At 37.3% G+C, this 23,556-nt stretch overlaps 1 protein-coding gene across 2 annotated transcripts in view; it reads left to right on the forward strand.

Annotated features, from left to right (window-relative positions):
- The window catches only part of SEC24D (SEC24 homolog D, COPII coat complex component), a 126,138-nt gene that overhangs the window by 32,226 nt on the left and 70,356 nt on the right, over positions 1–23,556 (forward strand). For both annotated transcript variants that reach the window (XM_036908599.2, XM_036908600.2), the window contains exon 8: positions 3,065–3,192. In XM_036908599.2, the coding sequence (XP_036764494.2) occupies positions 3,065–3,192 (128 nt within the window). The remainder of the gene's footprint in view (positions 1–3,064; positions 3,193–23,556) is intronic.

Raw genomic sequence — 23,556 nt, forward strand, 5'->3', positions numbered from 1 at the left:
TCACTTCCTTGGTTAGGTTAATTCCTAGGTATTTTGTTCTTTTTGATGCAATTGTGAATGGAATTGTTTTCCTGATTTCTCTTTCTGCTAGTTCATTGTTAGTGCATAGGAATGCAACAGATTTCTGTGTATTAATTTTGTATCCTGCAACTTTACTGAATTCAGATATTAGATCTAGTAGTTTGGCGTGGATTCTTTAGGGTTTTTTATGTACAATATCATGTCATCTGCAAACAGGGACAGTTTAACTTCTTCCTTGCCAATCTGGATGCCTTTTATTTCTTAGTGTTGTCTTATTGCTGTGGCTAGGACCTCCAGAACTATGTTGAATAAAAGTGGGGTGAGTGGGCATCCTTGTCCTGTTCCCAATGTTAAAGGAAAGGCTTTCAGCTTCTCGCTGTTAAGTATAATGTTGGCTGTGGGTTTGTCATATATGGCCTTCATTATGTTGAGGTACTTGCCCTCTACACCCATTTTGTTGAGAGTTTTTATCATGAATGGATATTGAATTTTGTTGAATGCTTTTCAGCATCTATGGAGATGATCATGTGTTTTTTGTCCTTCTTTTTGTTGATGTGGTGGATGATGTTGATGGATTTTTGAATGTTGTACCATCCTTGCATCCCTGAGATGAATCCCACTTGATCATGGTGTATGATCCTCTTGATGTATTTTTGAATTTGTGTTGCTAATGTTTTGTTGAGTATTTTTGCATCTATGTTCATCAGGGATATTGGTCTGTAACTTTCTTTTTTCTGTGGTGCCTGCCTGGTTTTGGTATTAGAGTGATGCTGGGCTCATAGAATGAGTTTGGAAATATTCCCTCCTCTTCTACTATTTGAAAAACTTTAAGGATGATGGATATTAGGTCTTCACTAAATGTTTGATGAAATTCAGCAGTGAAGCCATCTGGTCCATGGGTTTTGTTCTTAGGTAGTTTTTTGATTAGCATTTCAATTTCGTTGCTGGTTATTGGTCTGTTCAGATTTTCTAGAAAGTTGTCCATTTCTTCTAGGTTATCCAGTTTGTTGGCATATATAATTTTTCATAATATTCTCTAATTATTCTTTGTATTTCTGTGGTATCATATGATTTATTGTACATGCTAGTTTGTTGTGTTTCTAGTTGATTGGTTGCCATTGTGTAATAATCAGCTGAGCATGCCTTTCCCTCGATTTAGTTTCTTCACTTCACCTCTAGAGCACCAGGTGCCCCTTGTTTTTTATCCTCTCTGTCCTTCATCTGGTTTCTCCTTTTCCTCTGACTTCTTTGTGTTAGGGAACCTGGGATCACTCCTCCATCATCTTTCTTTGGCCAAAACTATTCCCTTGGTGGTTTAAATCTCGTTTCATGGCTTTAAATATGATCTATATGCTAAGAACTCCTAAATGTGTATCTCTGGCACAGCTGTCAGCACAATGTCCAGACTCACGTATCTGATTATTTCCTCAGCATCACTGTTTGATTGCTTAATAGAGTTTCCAAATTGTACATGACCAAAGCCAGATTCCTGGTCTCCAGCCACATAGCCAGTAAAAACCCCTTCAGCCTGCAGCCTTTCTCTTTTCCGTCAGGTTACTACTTCATGCTCTTGTTCCTAGGGCCAAGCTTCAGAGTCATTCCTGACCCTCTCTTTCTTTCCCATTTCCTGTCTTCACACCTCATACCTCATTCCCATCAATAAGGAAGTTATTATGCTGTTAAAATCTGTCCAGCATCTGGTCGCTTGTCAATCCCTCCCCTGCCCCAGGCTGGTCCTTGCCACTGCCAGTTCACCTGTGGCCACTACACAGCCTCCAGACTGGTCTCCCTGGTTCTCCTCTTCCCCATTATAGTCCTTTCTCAGAATTGCAGGTAGTTGAAACCTCAGTCATGTCATGATACTCTTCTGCTCAAAACCTGGCAGTGGCACCTGTTTCACTAGGAGTAAAATCCAGAGGATTTAAAATGGTCTCAAGTGTCTACCTGGCCTGGCCTCTGGTACTTCTCTGAACTCCGCACTAGCTACACTGCCCTCCAGGTGCTCTATGCTGGCCACACACATGCCTTCTGATGTTCTTCCACCGGGTCAGGCATGCCCTGCCCTGAGACACTTGGGCAAATTCCTTGCCACCTTGGGGTCTGCTCAAATGTTACCTTTTTAATAGAGCCTCCTCTGTAACCATTTAAAATGGCAGTCTGCCTCCCACTACAGCACACTTAACCCCCTAACCTTTTTTCATAGTGTTTATCATCTTATTATGTTCTATAAAATTTACTCATTTATTAGGTTTAATATTATTGTCTGTATCCTTCATAAGCTCTACAAAGAAGCACCTAGGACAGTGTGTAAAACTTAGATACTCAATATATATTTGTTAGATGATTGTAGTTTTTGATCATGATTTATCATAATTGGATTTTAGGTAAGTTATTCTAGTGTTTCAAAAATATTCTCATGCCATGGATATTGCTTTAATAATAATGTATGACATGAAGTAGAGATATTTAGTTAGGAAACCTAATGTTAGAAAGAGATTAGAGTGTGTTTAAAAAATGATTGTTGCAAGTAGAATTTTTGCTTCTAAATTCAGTTTCCAAGTTTCAACAGAAACATAGTCAAATGGAATCATTTTTGATAAAGTCTCACTTGCCAATATGAAATAGTGTACAAATCTTTACCTTTCCCATAGAAGATGTTTTGGTAGAAGAGGATGAAGAAGAAATTTTATTCTTTCATATTTTGTGCCTTTGTTTTATTCCTCCCATTGAATCTCAACATCTCTCAAGTCTCTGAGTTGTCAATGATAAAGTTCCCATGCTTAAGGAAAATAATAATAATAATAATTAAAGCACTTCTGTATTTTTACAGTAGAAGTCAGTTTACCTTTTGCAAGAAATTACAGTGTGCTCAGATACTGATTATAGAATTGCAACAATAATGCATTAATTTTTAGAAATTATGAAGACAAATTTATAAATAAACCAGTACATTATCTAAAAATGCCTTTGAAATATTTAAACATTATAGGGCAAATTTTCTTCTTCTAAGCAAATTTTAAGCATATCCCTTTGAATGTTTCAGGCAATGCCAGTCCTCGATATATCCGCTGCACCACATACTGTTTCCCAAGTACATCAGATATGGCCAAGCAAGCTCAGATTCCATTGGCTGCGGTCATCAAACCCTTTGCCACAATTCCTTCAAATGAGGTAAGAATGATAAAAATACCAGTTTAATGATTTACCCATTCCAAAATTCTTCTTTCATCATTGTTTTCTTACACATTATTCTATATTATAAACAGAGAACTGGAGTATATCTAAGTGATGCAAAAATATCTAGTCATTTGATTCATTAGGAAAACAAAAATCTGACAAGCTATGTTTTTTGCAACCTGTACACCAAACACTGATGGACTGCATCACTTTTTGGCCTATTGTAGCAATGCAGGTATATAGAAAATATGGAGTGAAACATAGTATCAAATACATATGCCTTTTGTGAGGCCCTTATGCCCTAGTTCAGGCCCCAGCTTCTAGGTCTTCTGGTAAAGGAAGATAATGGAGCCTAAGATCCTTGTCTTACTGTATCTGATTTAATAATCATTAGGCCAAGATGCTAAACTCCTACTTAGTATGATTAGAAAGCATGAGGCAAATACATCTGTATGTTTCAACTTAGAAGCATATCCGACATATAGTTAAGTAGGAAAAAAAGATGTAAGTGGTGTATATTTATAATACCTGTTACTAGGAAGCTGTTAGTACATACTGTGATCAAGACATCCACCCTACTTTGCTACCATTCCTTCTTTTGATACCACTGAGTGATGGATACCCATGTACACACAGAAACAGAAGGTACTATACAGAGCTAGTCAAGTTGAAGTTGAGGAAAAGCTTTACTTCTGGCTGGATCTTTGACTGTAGCCCCATTGCCTTATTCTTTCTAATAGCTGTATACATGTATATTAATGAGATAAACACTATTGTACATATCAATTTTAAGATGCATACAGATTTCAGAATTTTAAACAAATTTAAATGTGAATCCTGAAATTGAGGGAAATATATTAGCATGAATGTGCCTGGGAGGCTATTAAACCAAAACCTTTACATGTCTTCTCCCAGGTGGAGTGGAATTGGTACATATGTACACTCTCTACCTCACTTGTTCCTATGCTGTGTTTTTTAAAGTGATCTTCTGTTATTTTCATAATCAGAATATAACATTTCTACTGGAAAGAAACCAAGGCAGCAATTTTATAGTATCAATATGGGATACCTGAGATTTATGCCACTGGACAATGTTAGCTTGAATGCACCTTGTTCGTGACAATGAATTTGCATGGTTTTCAGCTGCATGCTAGGAAAAACCTATTCTACCTGCCCCCCCATCTCTGTGAGACTGCCGACCTGGATCAAGCATGGATGGAACAGAGCAAAATTCAACAGTTATTCACACGCAAAACCAGAATCTGTAACCACCTTGTTATTACCATTTAGTATTAACAATGAAATTATTCAGTAAGGTGTTCTTGAAAATGAAACCTGGTATTTAGTTTTTAGTTGAAAAAAGCTTTCAAATGTTAGTTCAAGCCTCCCAAAAAAACACTTATACACATTTCATATACAGACTGATGTGTGTGCCCTCTATTTTCCAAAGTTGTTTGATCTAACTAGATACTACCTCTCCACCAGCATAAAATTTTCCTTTAGTGGAAACTTATGCTGCATTTTAGTTTCCATGCTTTCCAAAGTAATAAACAGATGAGTTTAGAGTGGTGGTTTATTTCTGGAATTTGACTTAGGGAGAAGCTCTTTTTGAGGAAATAACACACTCTGTTCTTTTAATGTTGCTAGAGAAGCTGCAGACTGACAAGGTAACTGTATTTTGACAGAACTATTTGCTCTCTTGAAACTTTCTCTACAGAAACCCTTCCTTTTTCCCTAGACCTTTAAGAGCAGTACTTCTCTGAATATACTGTGTATATATTTTTTCAATTGAGGTATAATTGACATATAAAACTGTAAGATACTTAATGAATATACTATATTTAGGAAGGATTACTGTCTTTTATATAACAGTATCTTCTGGGTTGAGTGAACTCATTCTCTATTTAAAGAAATAATTTTATTTGTTGAAATAAGACTAGGAGATTAAAAAAAAAAAAAAGAAAGGAAGAAATTAGAGAGGGTTGCTAAAATACCAGTAAGAATCTCCTGGGGGTTGTGCTCTCAAAAAAATTTTGTCTTTCTTTTTGGGCTTTAACTGGATCTAAATTAGGAGAGCCACGAGCCTAAGGGAGCCATCATTTCTGCACTACACTGACAACTGGGTGAAAGTGTGTGCCGCCAAGGGTTTAGGCCTTCTTGACAGGCTGTCTTCTTGTGGCATCCATGACACCTTCCTGGTGTATTTTCCTCCTACCTCACTAGCAGGGAACATTTTAGTTCCCATTGTAATTTTCCTGATTTCTAATACTGGGGTAAAGGCTTGGACTCAGGATTTCCTCTCTCTTTTCTTCCCTCTTTAGACTCCCCATCATCTGTAACGTGACTAAAGACTAAATATCATCTGTAACAGCTGCTGCTGTTGATGAGAATAATACTACTCAAAACTTACAGGGCATTTAATGAGCAGAATTATGTTTTGTATGTTTGTCCATTTTTAAATTCCCACACAAACCTATTTATTATCTCAATTTAGGTGTAAAGAAACTGAGGCACAGAGCTAGATAACTCATTAAGGTCAACAGCTGCTAAGTAACAGAGCTAAGATTCCAGCCCAAGTAGTGTGACACCTGAGTCCTTAAGCCTGTATCGCTATGCTGTTACTGTCTCATTCAGGCATCCTGACATCTTCAGCCCTTTATGCACTTTACCAAATGCCTTTCTGAAATCTCTCCTTGGGTACCTCATAGAAAACTGAGTGAATTTCTGATTTCTGTACTCTAAACCTGTTCATTTTTCCACATCTCCATAATCAGCACTATCATTTTTTAATTGCCTAAGCCAGAAACCAAAAACTAAACAATTATAATTAGTAATAGCAAATGAAAGACATGCAAATTTTTGATATTTATAACCTATAATCAGGAAAGCAAGTTTAAAAATATCTTTCTTAAAGATAAATGGATTACATTAATACTGTTACTCTCCATATGAATAGTATTTTAATTTATTTTCCTCTACCATAAATGACTTGCTTGTTTTTAGGTGCAGTAAAATTTTAGGATTTTATTTCTTATTTGACCACTATTGATTACTTCAATTTTAAAAAAGATATCTTTAAAGATACTCTGATTTGGCAGCTATCAAAAGGATTTATTTAGTGTAATTTTTTAAAGTTGGTTCTCTTGTTTGACAGAACATTTTTTAAAAGCATGCCATTGTGTTAGCAACAGCCTATAAAAATAAACCTAAGTCAAGTAGTTATGATCAGAGAATGTTCCCTGTGAATATTTGCTTTGGAGATGTATACTATTTTCAAGGGCATATCTATGTCATCATTGTTTAGTATTTCATATTCCTTACCGTATATTTTAATTTTTTATATATTTCAAGTGAATCCCATCACCACATTCAATATAATTAACTATGAGGTATTTATTAAGCAAAAGTAATTGGCCTGTATGTTCTTTTGTTTAGTAACCTGTAATATTTATTTTTGATCTCTGTATTAAGAACTGAGGTAGAAATGGTATGAATTTCTAGTGCAAGATTGAAGATAATACTTAATTTTGTATCTTCTTTAAAATTGGAAATCTTTACATTTTAGACAAGTGCATACATCTAATTATATACAGGAAATTAAGTAATTTTACCTATAAACCAGATGGCAGAAGCTTTGACACCATCTGACTAGATTCAGGAATATCTATATGTACTTTTTTAGATTATAAACCGATAAAATAGTCAAAGTAATTTCCTTTCTTAATGAATTAGTTTAGTGCAGATGAACTTTTATCCAGGACTTTAAATTTCACTTGATTTATAACCCCCTACTTACTGTGTGCTAGGAACTGAGATGGACTTTAGGGATATGGAGAAAAACAAGATGAGTTACTTTTGCTTAGGAATTATAGAAAATTTGCAAGTACACAGCTAATTTTTATGCAGTGTGAAAAAGGCTCTGACAGAGATAAGTTCATTCTGTGGAATTTAGGTTCAGGGAAGTTTTACCTTAGTTATGACTTAATGATTAAAGAACTTTGCTCTATTATTTGCCCTAAAATCACCCTAATAATTATTGTCCTATTATTAAATAGTGTTAAAATTATTTTTTCTTAACGATTATTCATATCCTGACAGATTCTAGTGATATCTATGAATACTCAGTAAATAAGAAGATGCCATTGGAAAGAAAAAGGAATGAATGTCAAAGAACTGACAAATGGAGTTAACAAAAACGGAATAGACTACCAGAAATTAAACCCAACACCAAAACATTATGTCAGGGATGGACTTCATATCCGTCACCTGCAGAGAGGATTGCTGGGTCATGCCTTTGACTTTTCAGCTAATCTTGCTGGCATGAGTTTGACAGTTTTGGAAGAGTTTATACTGCTGTTTGATCCATCAAAGGAAACAGATTCTCCCTCCCTGTAGTATTTTTTCCGTGTGCCATCCATTTAGGAAAATAGAAGCTTGTAAAGTAGGTGTTATCTGAGTTTTGTAGATATAGAAGCTCTACAGGTTCTGGGCTGTTGGAGTCATATTGAAGTCTGGGGCTATAATGTTGCTGGAACTTGAGATTTCAAACTCCAAGTTCTTTCCACTATATCTGGCTATAATTGAGCTTGTTGAGGTTTTCTTTGGTTGACACATACAATAGCATTCCTTTTCCTTGCAGCTAGCACTAGGGTTAGGGTCTTCTCTGTGTCTTGTATTATGACCTTGGGCCTCTGTTCCTAAGTGGGAGAAGTCTGGCTCTGATGTCCTATAAACCTCAAAGGCTGCATGTGTCTACCTTACTTTCCCACTCTATTGTGCAGTCAGCCTGGATTACCACGAATTTATCACATCCTATATGTTATTAGGAATTCATGTGAACAAATTGCACAACCCAAAGTGGTTTCATTTATATTATACTTTTAGTATATGAAATCTGTGGTATATTATTTACTTAAATAGCGCATGAAGCTTGTATGACTACATTTTTACATTCATCCCAAATTTAGCTAGGTTTGGTAATAAATGAGAAGAAAATATGCTCTGAAATGAAACTGATAACTGTATAATTGTGTGTCCTTTAAAGAACTGGAAGAAGACTTATAACTTATTTTTAAATGAAAGCTTCAAAAGCCTGAATCTATTTTTTAATATGCACGTTATAATCTTAAATTGTCTGCTTTAATGTGATATTTTAAAACTTGAAAAAAATAAAATGCACATATTCAAATAGAAATAGAATGAAGAACATAACATTTAAAATACTTTAATGTATCAAGTTACTTTAGGAACTGAATCTTATCCCTTAAGGATTTTGGTCACTGTTTATATAATCCTATGAAAAAATACTATGAAAAAGTATGGCAGCTGAAGCACAAAATGCTATCCCTTTTTAGAATGCTGTTAGAACAGACTTACAGAGTCACATTTGTCAGGGCAAAGGTTGTCAGAATTCTATTTTAAGTTACAGTTTAGAAGCCAAATGCACCAAGCTTATTTTTTTCAATCCCAAAATTATTCATGTAAATCTTTATTTTTTATTAAATAGACAATAACTTCAGGAGAAACAAAAGTACAAACAAAACAAAACAAAATTCTGCCTTCATTTAATTTTCACTGAATGTAAGTGTGGGTTTTATGGCCTTTGGTGCCTGGCAGTTAAGCACATGGCTTCTATAACCAGTCTCCGTGGATAGGGGTGCTGGGCCTCAGGAAGGAGCCACACAGGAGAGGAAGTACTGGAGTGTGCTTGCTGTCCTTTTCATCAATTCTAAGGCCCACTTTTCTCACATTTTAACATCTCTAAAATAGGAATATGTCTTATTAACAGTGACTTAGTAGCATTGTGTTCAGTTGGAAGCTTTGGTGTTTCATAACTGATGGGATTTTAGAATAAGTGAAATACGCTGTACCTTGCCTCATGATTCTAATTAACTTCAGTCAAATTTCAAATTTTGTGGAAATTTAGATAATACAGTGGCTTGAAATTTATGCAGTTCATGTGTCTTCTTAGTGAGCAAGCTTGTTGAGGTTTTATATGGTTTTATTTAGTTTTTATTTTCAAACAATATGTTCAAAGTTTCCTAGGCATCAAATTCTCACTGACTAAAAGCCTAAAAAAATTAATAAACAAAATACTATTTTTTAAGAAAGAAGGAAGGAAGAAAAAGCAAACCCTCTGCAAATCTTTAATTTGGAAATACCTGAAAATGACACCCAAGTTTGTCCGAGGCACAGTGATTTTTGAACCAATTCTTTGTCAGCAGTTCAGCATCGTTGTGAGTCAGGTGGTAAGGGCAGGAATTTGGGAATCACATGAAGTCAAGTAAGCAGATTGACTTTACACTTCTAACAGTGTGAGCTTGAAAAATTTTCTTAACTTTTTGGGCCTCATTTCTTTTGTAAATAAAATGATGGTAATACCGTTTAACAGATAGTTGTTTAAAAATAAAATAGGCTGTTATAAAAAATTATAATGACTTTTATTATCATCTTTATCATTATTTTTATGATTATTTGCTATGCAATGTTAAATTCCTCCATGGAAAATTTCATTTAACCCAGCAATCATTGATTTGGGGAGTCTACTATATACAAGGAAGAGAAGTGTGAGAACTACAGTAGTTTAAGTTTACCCAAGGTATATACATTTAAGAGGGATATTACACCCCTTCAGTAATTATAGCTATATATCTTCCAGAAGGAGGAGGAGGAAACTGGTGTGGGCTCCACATCTATATTCATATGTAAGTGGAAAAAGTTGACTGCTCTTTTTACATTTTAAAAAGAAATGTATGGTGTATTTCCTTTGATATTATATCACTGTTTTCTATTTTTATTAATCAAATGATGAGCACCCTGCTATTACTTAAACATTATATGGCTTTTGTCTTTTCATGAGGTGTTTTGTGGAATTTGCTGGAACAATTCTCCCTCAGTCTGCCACGTACTATCCTGTTGTTTTAATCTGATTAATTCCTATTCAACTTTCAGATTTCAGTTCAAAGTCACCTCCTCAGGAGAGGTTTCTGGAATATCCCACATTATACTCCTTTTAGCTCCCTTCACACCATGTATCACAGTTTGCCATTTTGTATTTGTATGTTTGATTAATGTCATTCTTCCACTAGGTTTCATGCAGGTAGGGACCACATCTGATTTTTCCTCACATTGCATTCCCCAAGACTTAAAACAGTTCCTGGAACATTTTTGGGCTAAGTAAATATTTAATATGATATTTTCATTATACAATTTCATTTATATATGGAAGTAAACTAGAATTTTGAGCTCAAGGAATTTGATGAGATTTTCACTGTGGAGATCTGTGCACAAACATTTATTAAGCATCTACTTTGTGTATAAATGTTGTATATGGTATTGAATAAGTTACAAAGTAAATAAAAAGGAAGTGATAATCGAGGTAGGAGCCAAGGCAAGGTTAGGACCTACATTTCAGAGTCCTCCATGCCCATGTATCTGACATTGACTTGGATTTCCATCTTTTAGTTCAAAGAAAATATTTTATTTCCTACTCTCATATTTTTCTGAAAAAAAAATGACAATTTGGGGACTAACTGCAAATTATCCTTGCTTTTAATATTGCTGGCAGACAAAAACAGCTGTGCCAACTAGGTAACAGTTGCTTAAAGAACTTCCTGGACAGTAGAATTCCTCATAAGCTTGGCTTAGTTTTCACTTTTATTCTCTTCTCCAATGTTTGTTTCTTTCAATATCATCTTAATGTAAATATGAAGGTATATGTACTGTGTATGTGTGTGTATTTATGAGAATGAAAAAGAGGAGGAGGATATATGAGACATACATGTGAAAAAAAGGATGCTTAAAATCCTTAAAATGTTATTCATTAGGAAAATAAGAGCATCATTGACTTTCTGAAACAATATTTCTACAAAATTCAGGTTAAACAGAGGAACCATAATTATAAAATCTAGTGTATGTAGATATCAAGGAACTCCTACAAAGATCACTTTTCTTATTAATTCTAAACTACTATTAATTTCTATTAATTCTTAACTACTAAGGTGAATTGAAGTAGTTTATCAAATCTTTAACATAGAAATGGGATTTGTTTCTCTTGGTGTACTACATTCCATACTCTCTTGTCCTCCACAATTTAAAAAGTTTTGAGACACTATTTTATCTAAATATTTCAAAGATACGATTTTGTACACATTTCTCCTTTCTTAATGGAAAAGAATAGAAAATGTATATTAGCTCATATTTATCAATTTTTATTGTTTATTTGACAAATAAGAAGTTATCTTCCTTCTTCTAACTCATTATTGATATATAGTAAATATACAGATGTATTTTATTATGTATTTATTTTCCAGATGTTTTGAATTAGTCACACATTTTTGTAACCTTACTTTCATATTTTTCCTCCAAATGGCTTTTGGCCATTTGCCCAAATCAAATTAATTCACAAAAGAGTTTTTGCTGTATCATTTTGGGGATGCCCACTAGAGATGGTGATGAAGCAATTTTCACACTGACAGAAGATGGGTCTGCATAATTCTAAGAGTCATGTATTTTTTTCTGACTCTAAAAGCAATTCATATAAAAAGCTTCAGATATGTTTGGGTAAATGAGTAGTTTCCACAGGTGTCTACTCTGGAAAGGGAAATGGTAGTTTTATTTTTCTGATACAGTTACTTCCAGAATCAGTTTTATAATTATATAACCACATGTGGATTTTAGGAATTTTTCTGTTGTCTTGTACACCATAATCTGGACAGGAACACATTATTATTTGGTATGATAGTTTGTAAGCAGTGTCCATTTTTATGAGCAACTATTAATTTATCCTACTTTACTCCAGTAAGGGTTTAACTCCACAGGTATTTATTGTTCACCCAATAATATGCCAGGTAAAGTTCTTTGTCCTTGAGACATAGAAAGAAAGATCTCTGCCCTCATGGAACTTATACTCTTACCAGAGAGAGGCAATGAACCTGATGAGAAAATTGTAACATATGGAGGAAGGAAAGAGCAGAGCAGGGTAGGGGGCTGAGGAGTGGGCTAGAGTGTAGGTCTCGGATTAAACAGGGTAGGCAGGTCAGCCTAATTGAGAAAGTGTCATTTAAATAAAGACTTGAGTCATGCATAGAGGAAAATTTTTGAAGGTATTTTAGTGGCCATGTAAAGAACTGAGATGAATGAAGGGGAAGATTTTGGCTAGCTTAGAGTTCTGCCAGAGATAAAGGGATTTTGCCTGTAGGCTTGTTATTTTTAACACTATCATCTTTAAAGTGGAGTGTTTTGAGTATTTTACAAATTTCCTTTGAGGAGCAGAAAACTGCCATTTATATCATTACGGAAAAAATATATGTTTTAATCATCTGTGGACCATTGTGCACTCTTTTATTTTTTAAATTTAATTTATCATTATTATTTTTCATTTTGGTATCGTTAACGTACAATTACATGAGCAACATTATGGTTACTAGACTCCCCCCATTATGAAGTCCCCACAACATACCCCATTACAGTCACTGTCCATCAGCATAGTAAGATGCTATAGAGTCACTACTGGTCTTCTCTGTGTTGTACTGCATTCCTAGTGCAACCACCTACATTGTGTGTGCTAATCGTAATGCCCCCTTTTTCCCCCTTATCCCTCCCTTCCTACCCATCCTCTGCAGTTTATTTCCCTTTGGTAACTGTTAGTCCATTCTTGGGTTCTGTGAGTCTGCTGCTGTTTAGTTCCTTCAGTTTATTCTTTGTTCTTATACTCCACAGATGACTGAAATCATTTTATACTTGTCTTTCTCCATCTGGCTTATTTCACTGAGCATAGTACCCTCTAGCTCCATCCATGTTGTTGCAAATGGTAGGATTTGTTTTCTTCCTATGGCTGAATAATATTCCATTGTGTATATGTACCACTTCTTCTTTATCCATTCACCTACTGATGGACACTTAGGTTGCTTCCATTTCTTGGCTATTATAAATAGTGCTGCAATAAACATAGGGGTGCATATGTCTTTTTCAAACTGGGCTCCTGCATTCTTAGGGTAAAACCTAGGAATGGAATTCCTGGGTCAAGTGGTATTTCTATTTTGAGTTTTTTGAGGACCCTCCATAATGCTTTCCACAATGGTTGAACTAGCTTACATTCCCACCAGCAGTGTAGGAGGGTTCCCCTTTCTCCACATCCTCGCCAATACTTGTTGTTGTTTGTCTTTTGGATGGTGGCCATCCTAACTGGTGTGAGGTGATATCTCATATTGTGGTTTTAATTTGCATTACTCTGATGATTAGCAGTGTGGAACATCTTTTCATGTGCCTGTTGGCCATCTGAATTTCTTCTTTGGAGAAGTGTCTGTTCAGATCCTCTGCCCATTTTTTAATTGGCTTATTTCCTTTTTGTTTGTTGAGGTGCATGAGCTCTTTATATATTATGGATGTCAACCCTTTATCGGATCTCTCATTTATGAATATATTCTCCCATACTGTAGGATGCCTTTTTGTTCTATTGATGGTGTCCTTTGCTGTACAGAAGCTATTCAGCTTGGTATAGTCCCACTTGTTCACTTTTGCTTTTGTTTCCCTTGCCTGGGGAGATATGTTCATGAAGAAGTTGCTCATATTTATGTTGAAGAGATTTTTGCCTATGCTTTTTTCTAAGAGTTTTATGGTTTCATGACTTACATTCAGGTCTTTGATCCATTTCAAATTTACTTTTGTGTATGTGGTTAGACAATAATCCAGTTTCATTCTCTTACATGTAGCTGTAGAGTTTTGCCAACACCAACTGTTGAAGAGGCTGTCATTTCCCCATTGTATATACGTGGCTCCTTTATCGTATATTAAATGACTGTACATGCTCAGGTTAATATCTGGACTCTATTCTGTTCCACTGGTCTGTGGGTTTGCTCTTGTGCCAGTACCAAATTGTCTTGATTACTGTGGCTTTGTAGTAGAGCTTGAAGTCAGGGAACGTAATTCCTCCTACTTTATTCTTCTTTCTCAGGCTTGCTTTGGCTATTTGGGGTCTTTGACGGTTCCATATGAATTTTTGAACTATTTATTCCAGTTCATTGAAGAATGCTGTTAGTAATTTGATAGGGATTGCATCGAATCTGTATATTGCTTTGGGCAGGATGGCTATTTTGACGATATTAATTCTTCCTAGCCAGGAGCATGGGATGAGTTTCCATTTGTTAGTGACCTCTTTAATTACTCTTAAGAGTGTCTTGTAGTTTTCAGGGTATAGGTCTTTCACTTCCTTGGTTAGGTTTATTCCTAGGTATTTTATTCTTTTTGATGTTATTGTGAATGGAATTATTTTCCTGATTTCTCTTTCTATTAGTTCAGTGTTAGTGTATAGGAAAGCTACAGATTTCAGTGTGTTAATTTTGTATCCTGCAACTTTGCTGTATTCCGATATTAGTTCTAGTAGTTATGCAGTGGAGTTTTTAGTGTTTTTTATGTACAATATCATGTCATCTGCAAATAGTGACAGTTTGACTTCTTCTTTACCAATCTGGATTCCTTGTATTTCTTTGTTTTATCTGATTGCCATGGCTAGGACCTCCAGTACCATGTTGAATAACAGTGGGGAGAGTGGGCATCCCTGTCTTGTTCCCAATCTCAGAGGAAAAGCTTTCAGCCTCTCGCTATTCAGCATGATGTTAGCTGTGGGTTTATCATATATGGACTTTATTATGTTGAGGTACTTGCCCTCTATGCCCATTTTGTTGAGAGTTTTTATCATGAATGGATGTTGAATTTTGTCAAATGCTTTTTTAGCATCTATGGAGATGATCATGTGTTTTTTGTCCTTCTGTTTGTTGATGTGGTGGATGATGTTGATGGATTTTCGAATGTTGTACCATCCTTGCATCCCTGGGATGAATCCCACTTGGTCATGGTGTATGATCCTCTTGATGTATTTTTGAATTCAGTTTGCTAATATTTTGTTGAGTATTTTTGCATCTACATTCATCAGAGATATTGGTGTGTAGTTTTCTTTTTTGGTGGGGTCTTTGCCTGGTTTTGGTATTAGGGTGATGTTGGCTTCATAGAATGATTTTGGGAGTATTCCCTCCTCTTCTATTTTTTGGAAAACTTTAATGAGAACGGGTGTTATGTCTTCTCTGTATGTCTGATAAAATTCCGAGGTAAATCCATCTGGCCCGGGGGTTTTGTTCTTGGGTAGTTTTTTGATTAGCGTTTCAATTTCGTTGCTGGTAATTGGTCTGTTTAGATTTTCTGTTTCTTTCTGGGTCATTCTTGGAAGGTTGTATTTTTCTAGGAAGTTGTCCATTTCTTCTAGGTTTTCCAGCTTGCTAGCATATAGGTTTTCATAGTATTCTCTAATAATTCTTTGTATTTCTGTGGGGTCTGTCGTGATTTTTCCTTTCTCATTTCTGATTCTGTTGATGTGTGTTGACTCTCTTTTACTCTTAATAAGTCTGGCTAGCGGCTTATCTATTTTGTTTATTTTCTTGAAGAACCAGCTCTTGGTTTCATTGATTTTTTCTATTGTTTTATCCTCGATTTTATTTATTTATTCTCTGATCTTTCTTATATCCCTCCATCTACTGACCATAGGCCTCATTTGTTCTTCTTTTTCCAATTTTGATAATTGTGACATTAGACTATTCATTTGGGATTGTTCTTCCTCCTTTAAATATGCCTGGATTGCTATATACTTTCCTCTTAAGACTGCTTTTGCTGCATCCCACAGAAGTTGGGGCTTTATGTTGTTGTCATTTGTTTCCATATATTGCTGGATCTCCATTTTAATTTGGTCATGGATCTCCATTTTTGTGTGTGTGTGTGTGTGTGTGTTTTAGTTTTCATTTATTTCTCTTCAACATTTTTTTTTGAGAGGGCATCTCTCATATTTATTGATCAAATGGTTGTTAACAGTTAACAACAATAAAATTCTGTACAGGGGACTCAATGCACAATCATTAATCCACGCCAAGCCTAATTCTCATCAGTCTCTGATATTCTGAAGCACAACGAACAAGTTCTTACATGGTGAACAAATTCTTACATAGTGAATAAGTTCTTACATGGTGAACAGTACAAGGGCAGTCATCACAGAAACTTTCAGTTTTGATCACGCATTATGAACTACAAACAGGTCAGATACGAATATTCATTTGATTTTTATACTTGATTTATATGTGAATCCCACATTTCTCCCTTATTATTATTATTATTATTATTTTAAATAAAATGCTGAAGTGGTAGGTAGATGCAAGATAAAGGTAGAAAATATAGTTTAGTGCTGTAAGAGGGCTAATGTAGATGATCAGGTGTGTGCCTATAGGCTAAGTATTAATCCAAGCTAGACAAGGGCAACAAAACATCCACAGATGCAGAAGATTTCTCTCAAAACAGGGTGGGTGAGGTTCTAAGCCTCACCTCTGTTGACTTGGATCTCCATTTTAATTTGGTCATTGATCCATTGATTATTTATGAGCATGTTGTTAAGCCTCCATGTGTTTGTGAGCCTTTTTGCTTTCTTTGTACAATTTATTTCTAGTTTTATACCTTTGTGTTCTGAAAAGTTGGTTGGTAGGATTTCAATCTTTTGTAATTTACTGAGGCTCTTTTTGTGGCCTAGTATGTGATCTATTCTGGAGAATGTTCCATGTGCACTTGAGAAGAATGTGTATCCTGTTGCTTTTGGATGTAGAGTTCTGTAGATGTCTATTAGGTCCATCTGTTCTAGTGTGTTGTTCAGTGCTTCCGTGTCCTTACTTATTTTCTGTCTGGTGGATCTGTCCTTTGGAGTGAGTGGTGTGTTGAAGTCTCCCAGAATGAATGCATTGCATTCTATTTCCTCCTTTAATTGTGTTAGTATTTGTTTCACATATATTGGTGCTCCTGTATTGGGTGCATATATGTTTATAATGGTTATATCCTCTTGGTGGACTGAGCCCTTTATCATTATGTAATGTCCTTCTTTATCTCTTGTTACTTTCTTTGTTTTAAAGTCTATTTTGTCTGATACCAGTATTGCAACACCTGCTTTTTTTACTCTGTTGTTTGCATGAAATATCTTTTTCCATCCCTTGACTTTAAGTCTGTGCATGTGTTTGGGTTTGAGGTGAGTCTCTTGTAAGCAGCATATGGATGGGTCTTGCTTTTTTATCCATTCTGTTACTCTGTGTCTTTTGATTGGTGCATTCAGTCCATTTACATTTAGGGTGATTATTGAAAGGTATGTACTTATTGCCATTTCAGGCTTTAAGTTTGTGGTTACCAAAGGTTTAAGGTTAGCTTCTCTGGTATACTAACTTAACTCACTTATTGAGCTATTATAAACATGGTCTGATGTTTCTTTATTTCTCTCCCTTCTTATTTCTCCTCCTCCCTTATTCATATGTTGGGTGTTTTGTTCTGTGCTCTTTTTAGGAGTTCTCCCATCTAGAGCAGTCCCTGTAGGATGCCCTGTAGAGGTGGTTTGTGGGAGGCAAATTCCCTCAAGTTTTGCTTGTCTGGGAACTGTTTAATCCCTCCTTCATATTTAAATGATAATCGTGCTGGATACAGTATCCTTGGTTCAAGGCCCTTCTGTTTCATTGCATTAAATATATCATGCTATTCCCTTCTGGCCTGTAATGTTTCTGTTGAGAATTCTGATGATAGCCTGATGGGTTTCCCTTTGTAGGTGACATTATTTCTCTCTCTGGCTTCCTTTAATACTCTGTCCTTGTCCTTCATCTTTGCCATTTTAATTATTATGTGTCTTGGTGTTGTCCTCTTTGGGTCCCATCTCTCGGGAGTTCTGTGTGCCTCCGTAGTCTGAGCAACTAATTCCTCCTCCAGTTTGGGGAAGTTCTCAGCAATTATTTCTTCTAAGATACTTTCCATCTCTTTTCCTCTCTCTTCTTCTTCTTGTACCCCTATAATACAGATATTGTTCCTTTTGGATTGGTCACACAGTTCTCTTAATATTGTTTCATTCCTGGAGATCCTTTTATCTCTCTCTGCATCAGCTTCTATGCATTCCTGTTCTCTGGTTTCTGTTCCATCAGTGGCCTCTTGCATCTTATCCAATCTGCTTATAAATCCTTCCAGAGTTTGTTTCACTTCTGTGATCTCCCTCCGGATGTCTGTAATCTCCTTCTGGACGTCATCCCTTAGCTCTTGCATATTTCTCTGCAGTTCTGTCAGCATGTTTATGATTTTTATATTGAATTCTTTTTCAGGGAGACCGGTTAAGTCTGCCTCTGCAGATCCTTTCTTCAGTGTTGTTTGAACTATCTTGGACTGGACTAAATTTTTTTGCCTTTTCATGGTGATAGCGGTGGCTGTAGGCAGGTTGTGGGTGTGTCAGCTGGGAGAAGAATGTCCTTTCCTGCTTGCTGGATGCCTTGTCATTCTCCGCTGCCTGTGATGGTTACCCGCACTCTTGGATCAGCCACCGGGTTAGTCCCCTAAGCTGCTGTGGGCAGGGTCTCCGTTAGAACAGCGCGGAGCCCTGCGGGGAGTGGCAGGCATGCCAGGTGAGCACCTCCATGCTAGCGGCGCCCCTGCCGGGCAGCTCTGTGCTAACAGCGGCCTTTGGGTCTGGCCCGGGCAGCTCTTCCTTGGGCTGGGGTTCCGATCTAATGCTGGGAGCGCGCCTGCTCCCTCTGGGTCCGCTGCAGGTGTGCGCGGACTTCTACAGGGCTCCTCTGGCTCCACTGCTGCCAGTGCGTGTGAACCGCACCCAGGCTGTTCGGTCGCACTGCTTCGGGTTCGCGCAAGCCTCTCCTGGTCACCTCTGGTGCCGTTGGCACTCGGATCTGCTCCCGGTCCCTTCCGGCGACGCTGTCCCTGGCACGCACTGCCACTCTTGTGCTACTGGGCCAGTGTGTCGGGGTCTGCACCAGTTGGAGGAACAACTGGCATGCTGCTTAGTGCCATGAGGGGCTTCAGAGCTGCGCTGCCTCCCTGGGGTTTAGAGCACCTAAGTTTCCCCGGGATTCCCAGCTGCTGGCTAATTGTGCCTGGACAACTTCGTCCAGCTATGGGGTCCCTGTCTCTTTAAGACTTGCAGAAAGCACTCACTTTTCTCTTGTCTCAGGGGTGCTGGTTGCGCAGACCTGCCCACAAGTTTTGCTTTTCCATTTCTCTAATATCTAGCACCCCATGCACCTTGTGTCTGCGTTCTGGGTGCGGATTTCTAGAGCTGGTTGTTTAGCAGTCCTGGGCTTTCACTCCCTCCCCGTTCAAACTCCTTTCTTCCTGCCAGGTTTTGGGATGGGGGAGCATTCGGGTCCCGCCTGGCCGTGGCTTGTATCTTACTCTCTTCGTGTGATGTTGAGTTCTCACAGATGTAGATGTATCCTCACTGTTGTACTGCATCCACTGGTGTCTCTTTTAGGAATAGTTGTATTTATTGTATTTTCATAAATATATATGTTTTTGGGGAGGAGATTTCCTCTGAACTACTCATGCTGCCATCTTCCCGTGATCCTCCTGTTGAGAGTTTTTATCGTGAATGGATATTGAATTTTGTCAGATGCTTTTTCAGCATCTATGGAGATGATCATGTGTTTTTTGTCCTTCTTTTTGTTGATGTGGTGGATGATGTTGATGGATTTTTGAATGTTGTACCATCCTTGCATCCCTGAGATGAATCCCACTTGATCATGGTGTATGATCCTCTTGATGTATTTTTGAATTTGTGTTGCTAATGTTTTGTTGAGTATTTTTGCATCTATGTTCATCAGGGATATTGGTGTGTAATTTTCTTTTTTTGTTGTGTCTTTGCCTGGTTTTGGTGTTAGAGTGATGGTGGCTTCATTGAATGCGGTTAGAAGTATTCCCTCCTCTTCTATTTTTTAGAAAACTTAAAGGAGAATGGATATTATGTCTTCTCGAAATGTCTGATAAAATTCAGCATTGAATCCTTCTGGCCCGGGGATTTTGTTCTTGAGTAGTTTTTTGATTACTAATTCAGTTTCATTGCTGGTAATTGGTCTGTTTAGATTTTCTGTTACTTATTGGGTCAGTCTTGGGAGATTGTATTTTTCTAGAAAGTTGCCCATTTCTTCTAGGTTATCCAGTTTGTTTGCATATAGATTTTCATAGTATTCTCTAATAATTCCTTGTATTTCTGTAGTGTCCATAGTGATTTTTCATTTCTCATTTCTGATGCTGATTATGTGTGTAGATTCTCTTTTTCTCTTAATAAGTTTGGCTATGGGCTTATCTATTTTGTTTATTTGCTCAAAGAACCAACTCTTGGTTTCATTAATTTTTTCTATTCATTTATTCTTCTCAGTTTTATTTATTTATTCTCTGATCTTTATTATGTCCCTCCTTCTACTGACTTTGGGCCTCCTTTGTTCTTCTTTTTCCAGTTTCAGTAATTGTGAATTTAGACTATTCAGTTGGGATTGTTCTTCCTTCTTTAAATAGGCCTGGATTGCTATGTACTTTCCTCTTAGAACTGCCTTAGCTGCGTCCCACAGAAGTTGTTGCTTTGTGCTGTTGTTGTCATTGGTCTCCATATATTGCTTGATCTCTGTTTTAATTTGATGATTGATCCATTGATTATTTAGGATCATGTTGTTAAGCCTCCATGTGTTTGTGAGCCTTTTTGTTTTCATTTTACAATATATTTCTAGTTTTATTCCTTTGTGATCTGAGAAGTTGGTTGGTAGAATTTTAATCTTTTTAAATTTACTGAGGCTCTTTTTGTGGCATAGTATGTGCTCTGTTCTGGAAATGTTCCATGTGCACTTGAGAAGAATGTATATCCTGCTGCTTTTAGGTGTACAGTTCTGTAGAAGTCTGTTAGGTCCATCTGTTCTAGTGTGCTGTTTAGTGCCTGTGTCGCCTTACTTATTTTCTGTCTTGTTTGATCTTTTCTTTGGAGTGAGTGGTGTGTTGAAGTCTTCTAAAATAAATGCATTGCATTCTATTTCCTCCTTTAATTCTGTTAGTATTTGTTTCACATATGCTGGTGCTCCTGTGTTGGGTGCATAGATATTTATAATGGTTATATCCTCTTGTTGGACTGACCCCTTTATCATTATGTAATGTCCTTCTTTATCTCTTGTTACTTTCTTTGTTTTAAAGTCTATATTGTCTGATACAAGTACTGCAACACCTTTTTGCATGAAATATGTTTTTCAATCCCTTGACTTTTAGTCTGTGTATGTCTTTGAGTTTGAGGTGAGTCTCTTGTAAGCAGCATATAGATTGGTCTTGCTTTTTTATCCATTCTATTACTCTGTGTGTTTTGATTGGTGCATTCAGTCCATTTACATTTAGGGTGATTTTTGATAGATACATACTTATTGTCATTGCAGGCTTTGGATTCGTGGTTACCAAAGGTTCAAGGGTAGCTTATTTACTATCTAACCATCTACCTTTAACTCACTTATTACACAATTATAAATGCAGTCTGATGATTTTTATTTCTCTCCCTTCTTATTCTTCCTCCTCCACTCTTTATATGTTATGTGTTTTATTATTTACTCTTTTGTGTTTCCCTTGACTGCTTTTGTGGATAGCTGATTTTATTTTTTGCTTTTAGTTACTCTTTGGTTTGCCTTTTGTTTTCTCTGGTGACATCTATTTAGCCTTAGGAGTACTTCCATGTAGAGCAGTCCCTTTAACATAACCTGTAGAGATAGTTTGTGTGAGGCAAATTCCCTCAACTTTTGCTTATCTGGAAATTGTGTAATCCCTCCTTCAAATTTAAATGATAATCTTGCTGGATATAATATTCTTGGTTCAAGGCCCTTCTGTTTCATTGCATTAAATATATTATGCCATTCTCTTTGGGCCTGTAAGATTTCTGTTGAGAATTCTGATGATAGCCGGATGGGTTTTCCTTTGTAGGTCATCTTTTTCTCTCTTTGGCTGCTTTTAATACCCTGTCCTTTTCTTTCATCTTTGTCATTTTAATTATTATATGTCTTGGTGTTGTCCACCTTGGGTACCTTGTATTGGGAGATCTGTGGGCCTCCATGATCTGAGAACCTACTTCCTTCCCCAGCTTTGAGAAGTTTTCAGCAATAATTTCTTTATACACACTTTCTATCCCTTTCTTTCTCTCTTCTTCTTCTGGTACCCATGTTTTGCTAATATTGTTCCATTTGGATTGGTCACACAGTTCTCTTAATGTTCTTTTATTCCTAGAGATCCTTTTCTCTCCCTCTCTGCCTCAGCTTCTCTGCATTCCTGTTCTCTGATTTCTACTCCATTAACAGTATCTTGCACCTCATCCAGTCTGCTCTTAATTCCTTCTATTTATTGTTTCATTTCTGTTACCTCCCTCCAGACTTCATCCCTTAGGTTTTGCATATTTCTCTGCAGGTCCATCAGCATGATTATGGCTTTTATTTTGAATTCTTTTTCAGGAAGATTGGTTATGTCTATCCTGCCAGGCCCTCTCTCTGGCATTTGAGTGATTTTGGACTGGACCAGGTTCTTCTGCCCCTTTCATGGTGAGAGAAGTGATCACCGGCAAGTGGCACATGTGTCAGCTGGGAGAACAAAGTCCCTTCCTGCTTGCTGGTCACCTTGCCCTTCTCCTCTGCCTTTACTGGTTACCTGCACACTGGGAGCAGTCTCTGGGTTAATCCCCTGAGCTGCCATGGATGCGGTGGTCCTTGGGATGGCCTAGGTCACTGCCGGGGGTCACAGGCATGTGGTGTGTGTTCTCCTGTGAGAATGGCGCCCCTTCATGCCTTCCGGGCTTTGGGTCGGCTTCCTCTGTCTGTGCTGGGCAGTTGTGCACAGGGGGCAGCCTCTGGGTCTGGTCTGGTTAGCTGTGCACTGGGGGAAGACTCTGTGTCATTTTTGTGGGTGTGGCTGCTCCCCTGGTCTGCAGCAATGGCGGATTAGCCGGTTTGCTTCCAGTGCCGGTGGGGGGAAATAAATGGCAGGCTGCTTATCACCATGAGGGGCTCTGGAGCTGTGTTGCCAACCTTCAAGCTTAGGGTGCCTGAAGTTCCTTAAGATTCCCAGCCTGCTGGGCTGAGTGTGCTGGAACGATTTGGTGTACCTGTTAAACCCTTGTCCCTTTAAGACTTTTAAAGCGCCCACTCTTCTTTTGTCCCAGGGGACCAGGCTGTGGGGATATGCTCACAGTCTCCATTTCAGATATTACTTTTTCGTTTCTCTAATATCCATTACACCATGCAACGTGGGTCTGTGCTCCCGGTGCAGATTACTAGGGCTGGTTATTTAGCAATCCTGTGCTTCTAGTCCCTCCTGACTCTGATTCCTTTCCTCCCGCTGGTCACCTGGGGTTGGGGGAGTGCTCGTGTCCCGCCGGGTTACAGCTTTGTGTCTACACTTTTTCGTGAGATGCTGAGTTCTCTCAGATGTAGATGTAGCCTGGCGGTTGTACTGTATCTTCTGGTCTCTCTTTTAGGAATAGTTGTACTTGTTGTATTTTCAAAATAT

This window comes from Manis pentadactyla, chromosome 5, assembly GCF_030020395.1.
Source record: "Manis pentadactyla isolate mManPen7 chromosome 5, mManPen7.hap1, whole genome shotgun sequence".
Lineage (NCBI taxonomy): Eukaryota > Metazoa > Chordata > Mammalia > Pholidota > Manidae > Manis > Manis pentadactyla.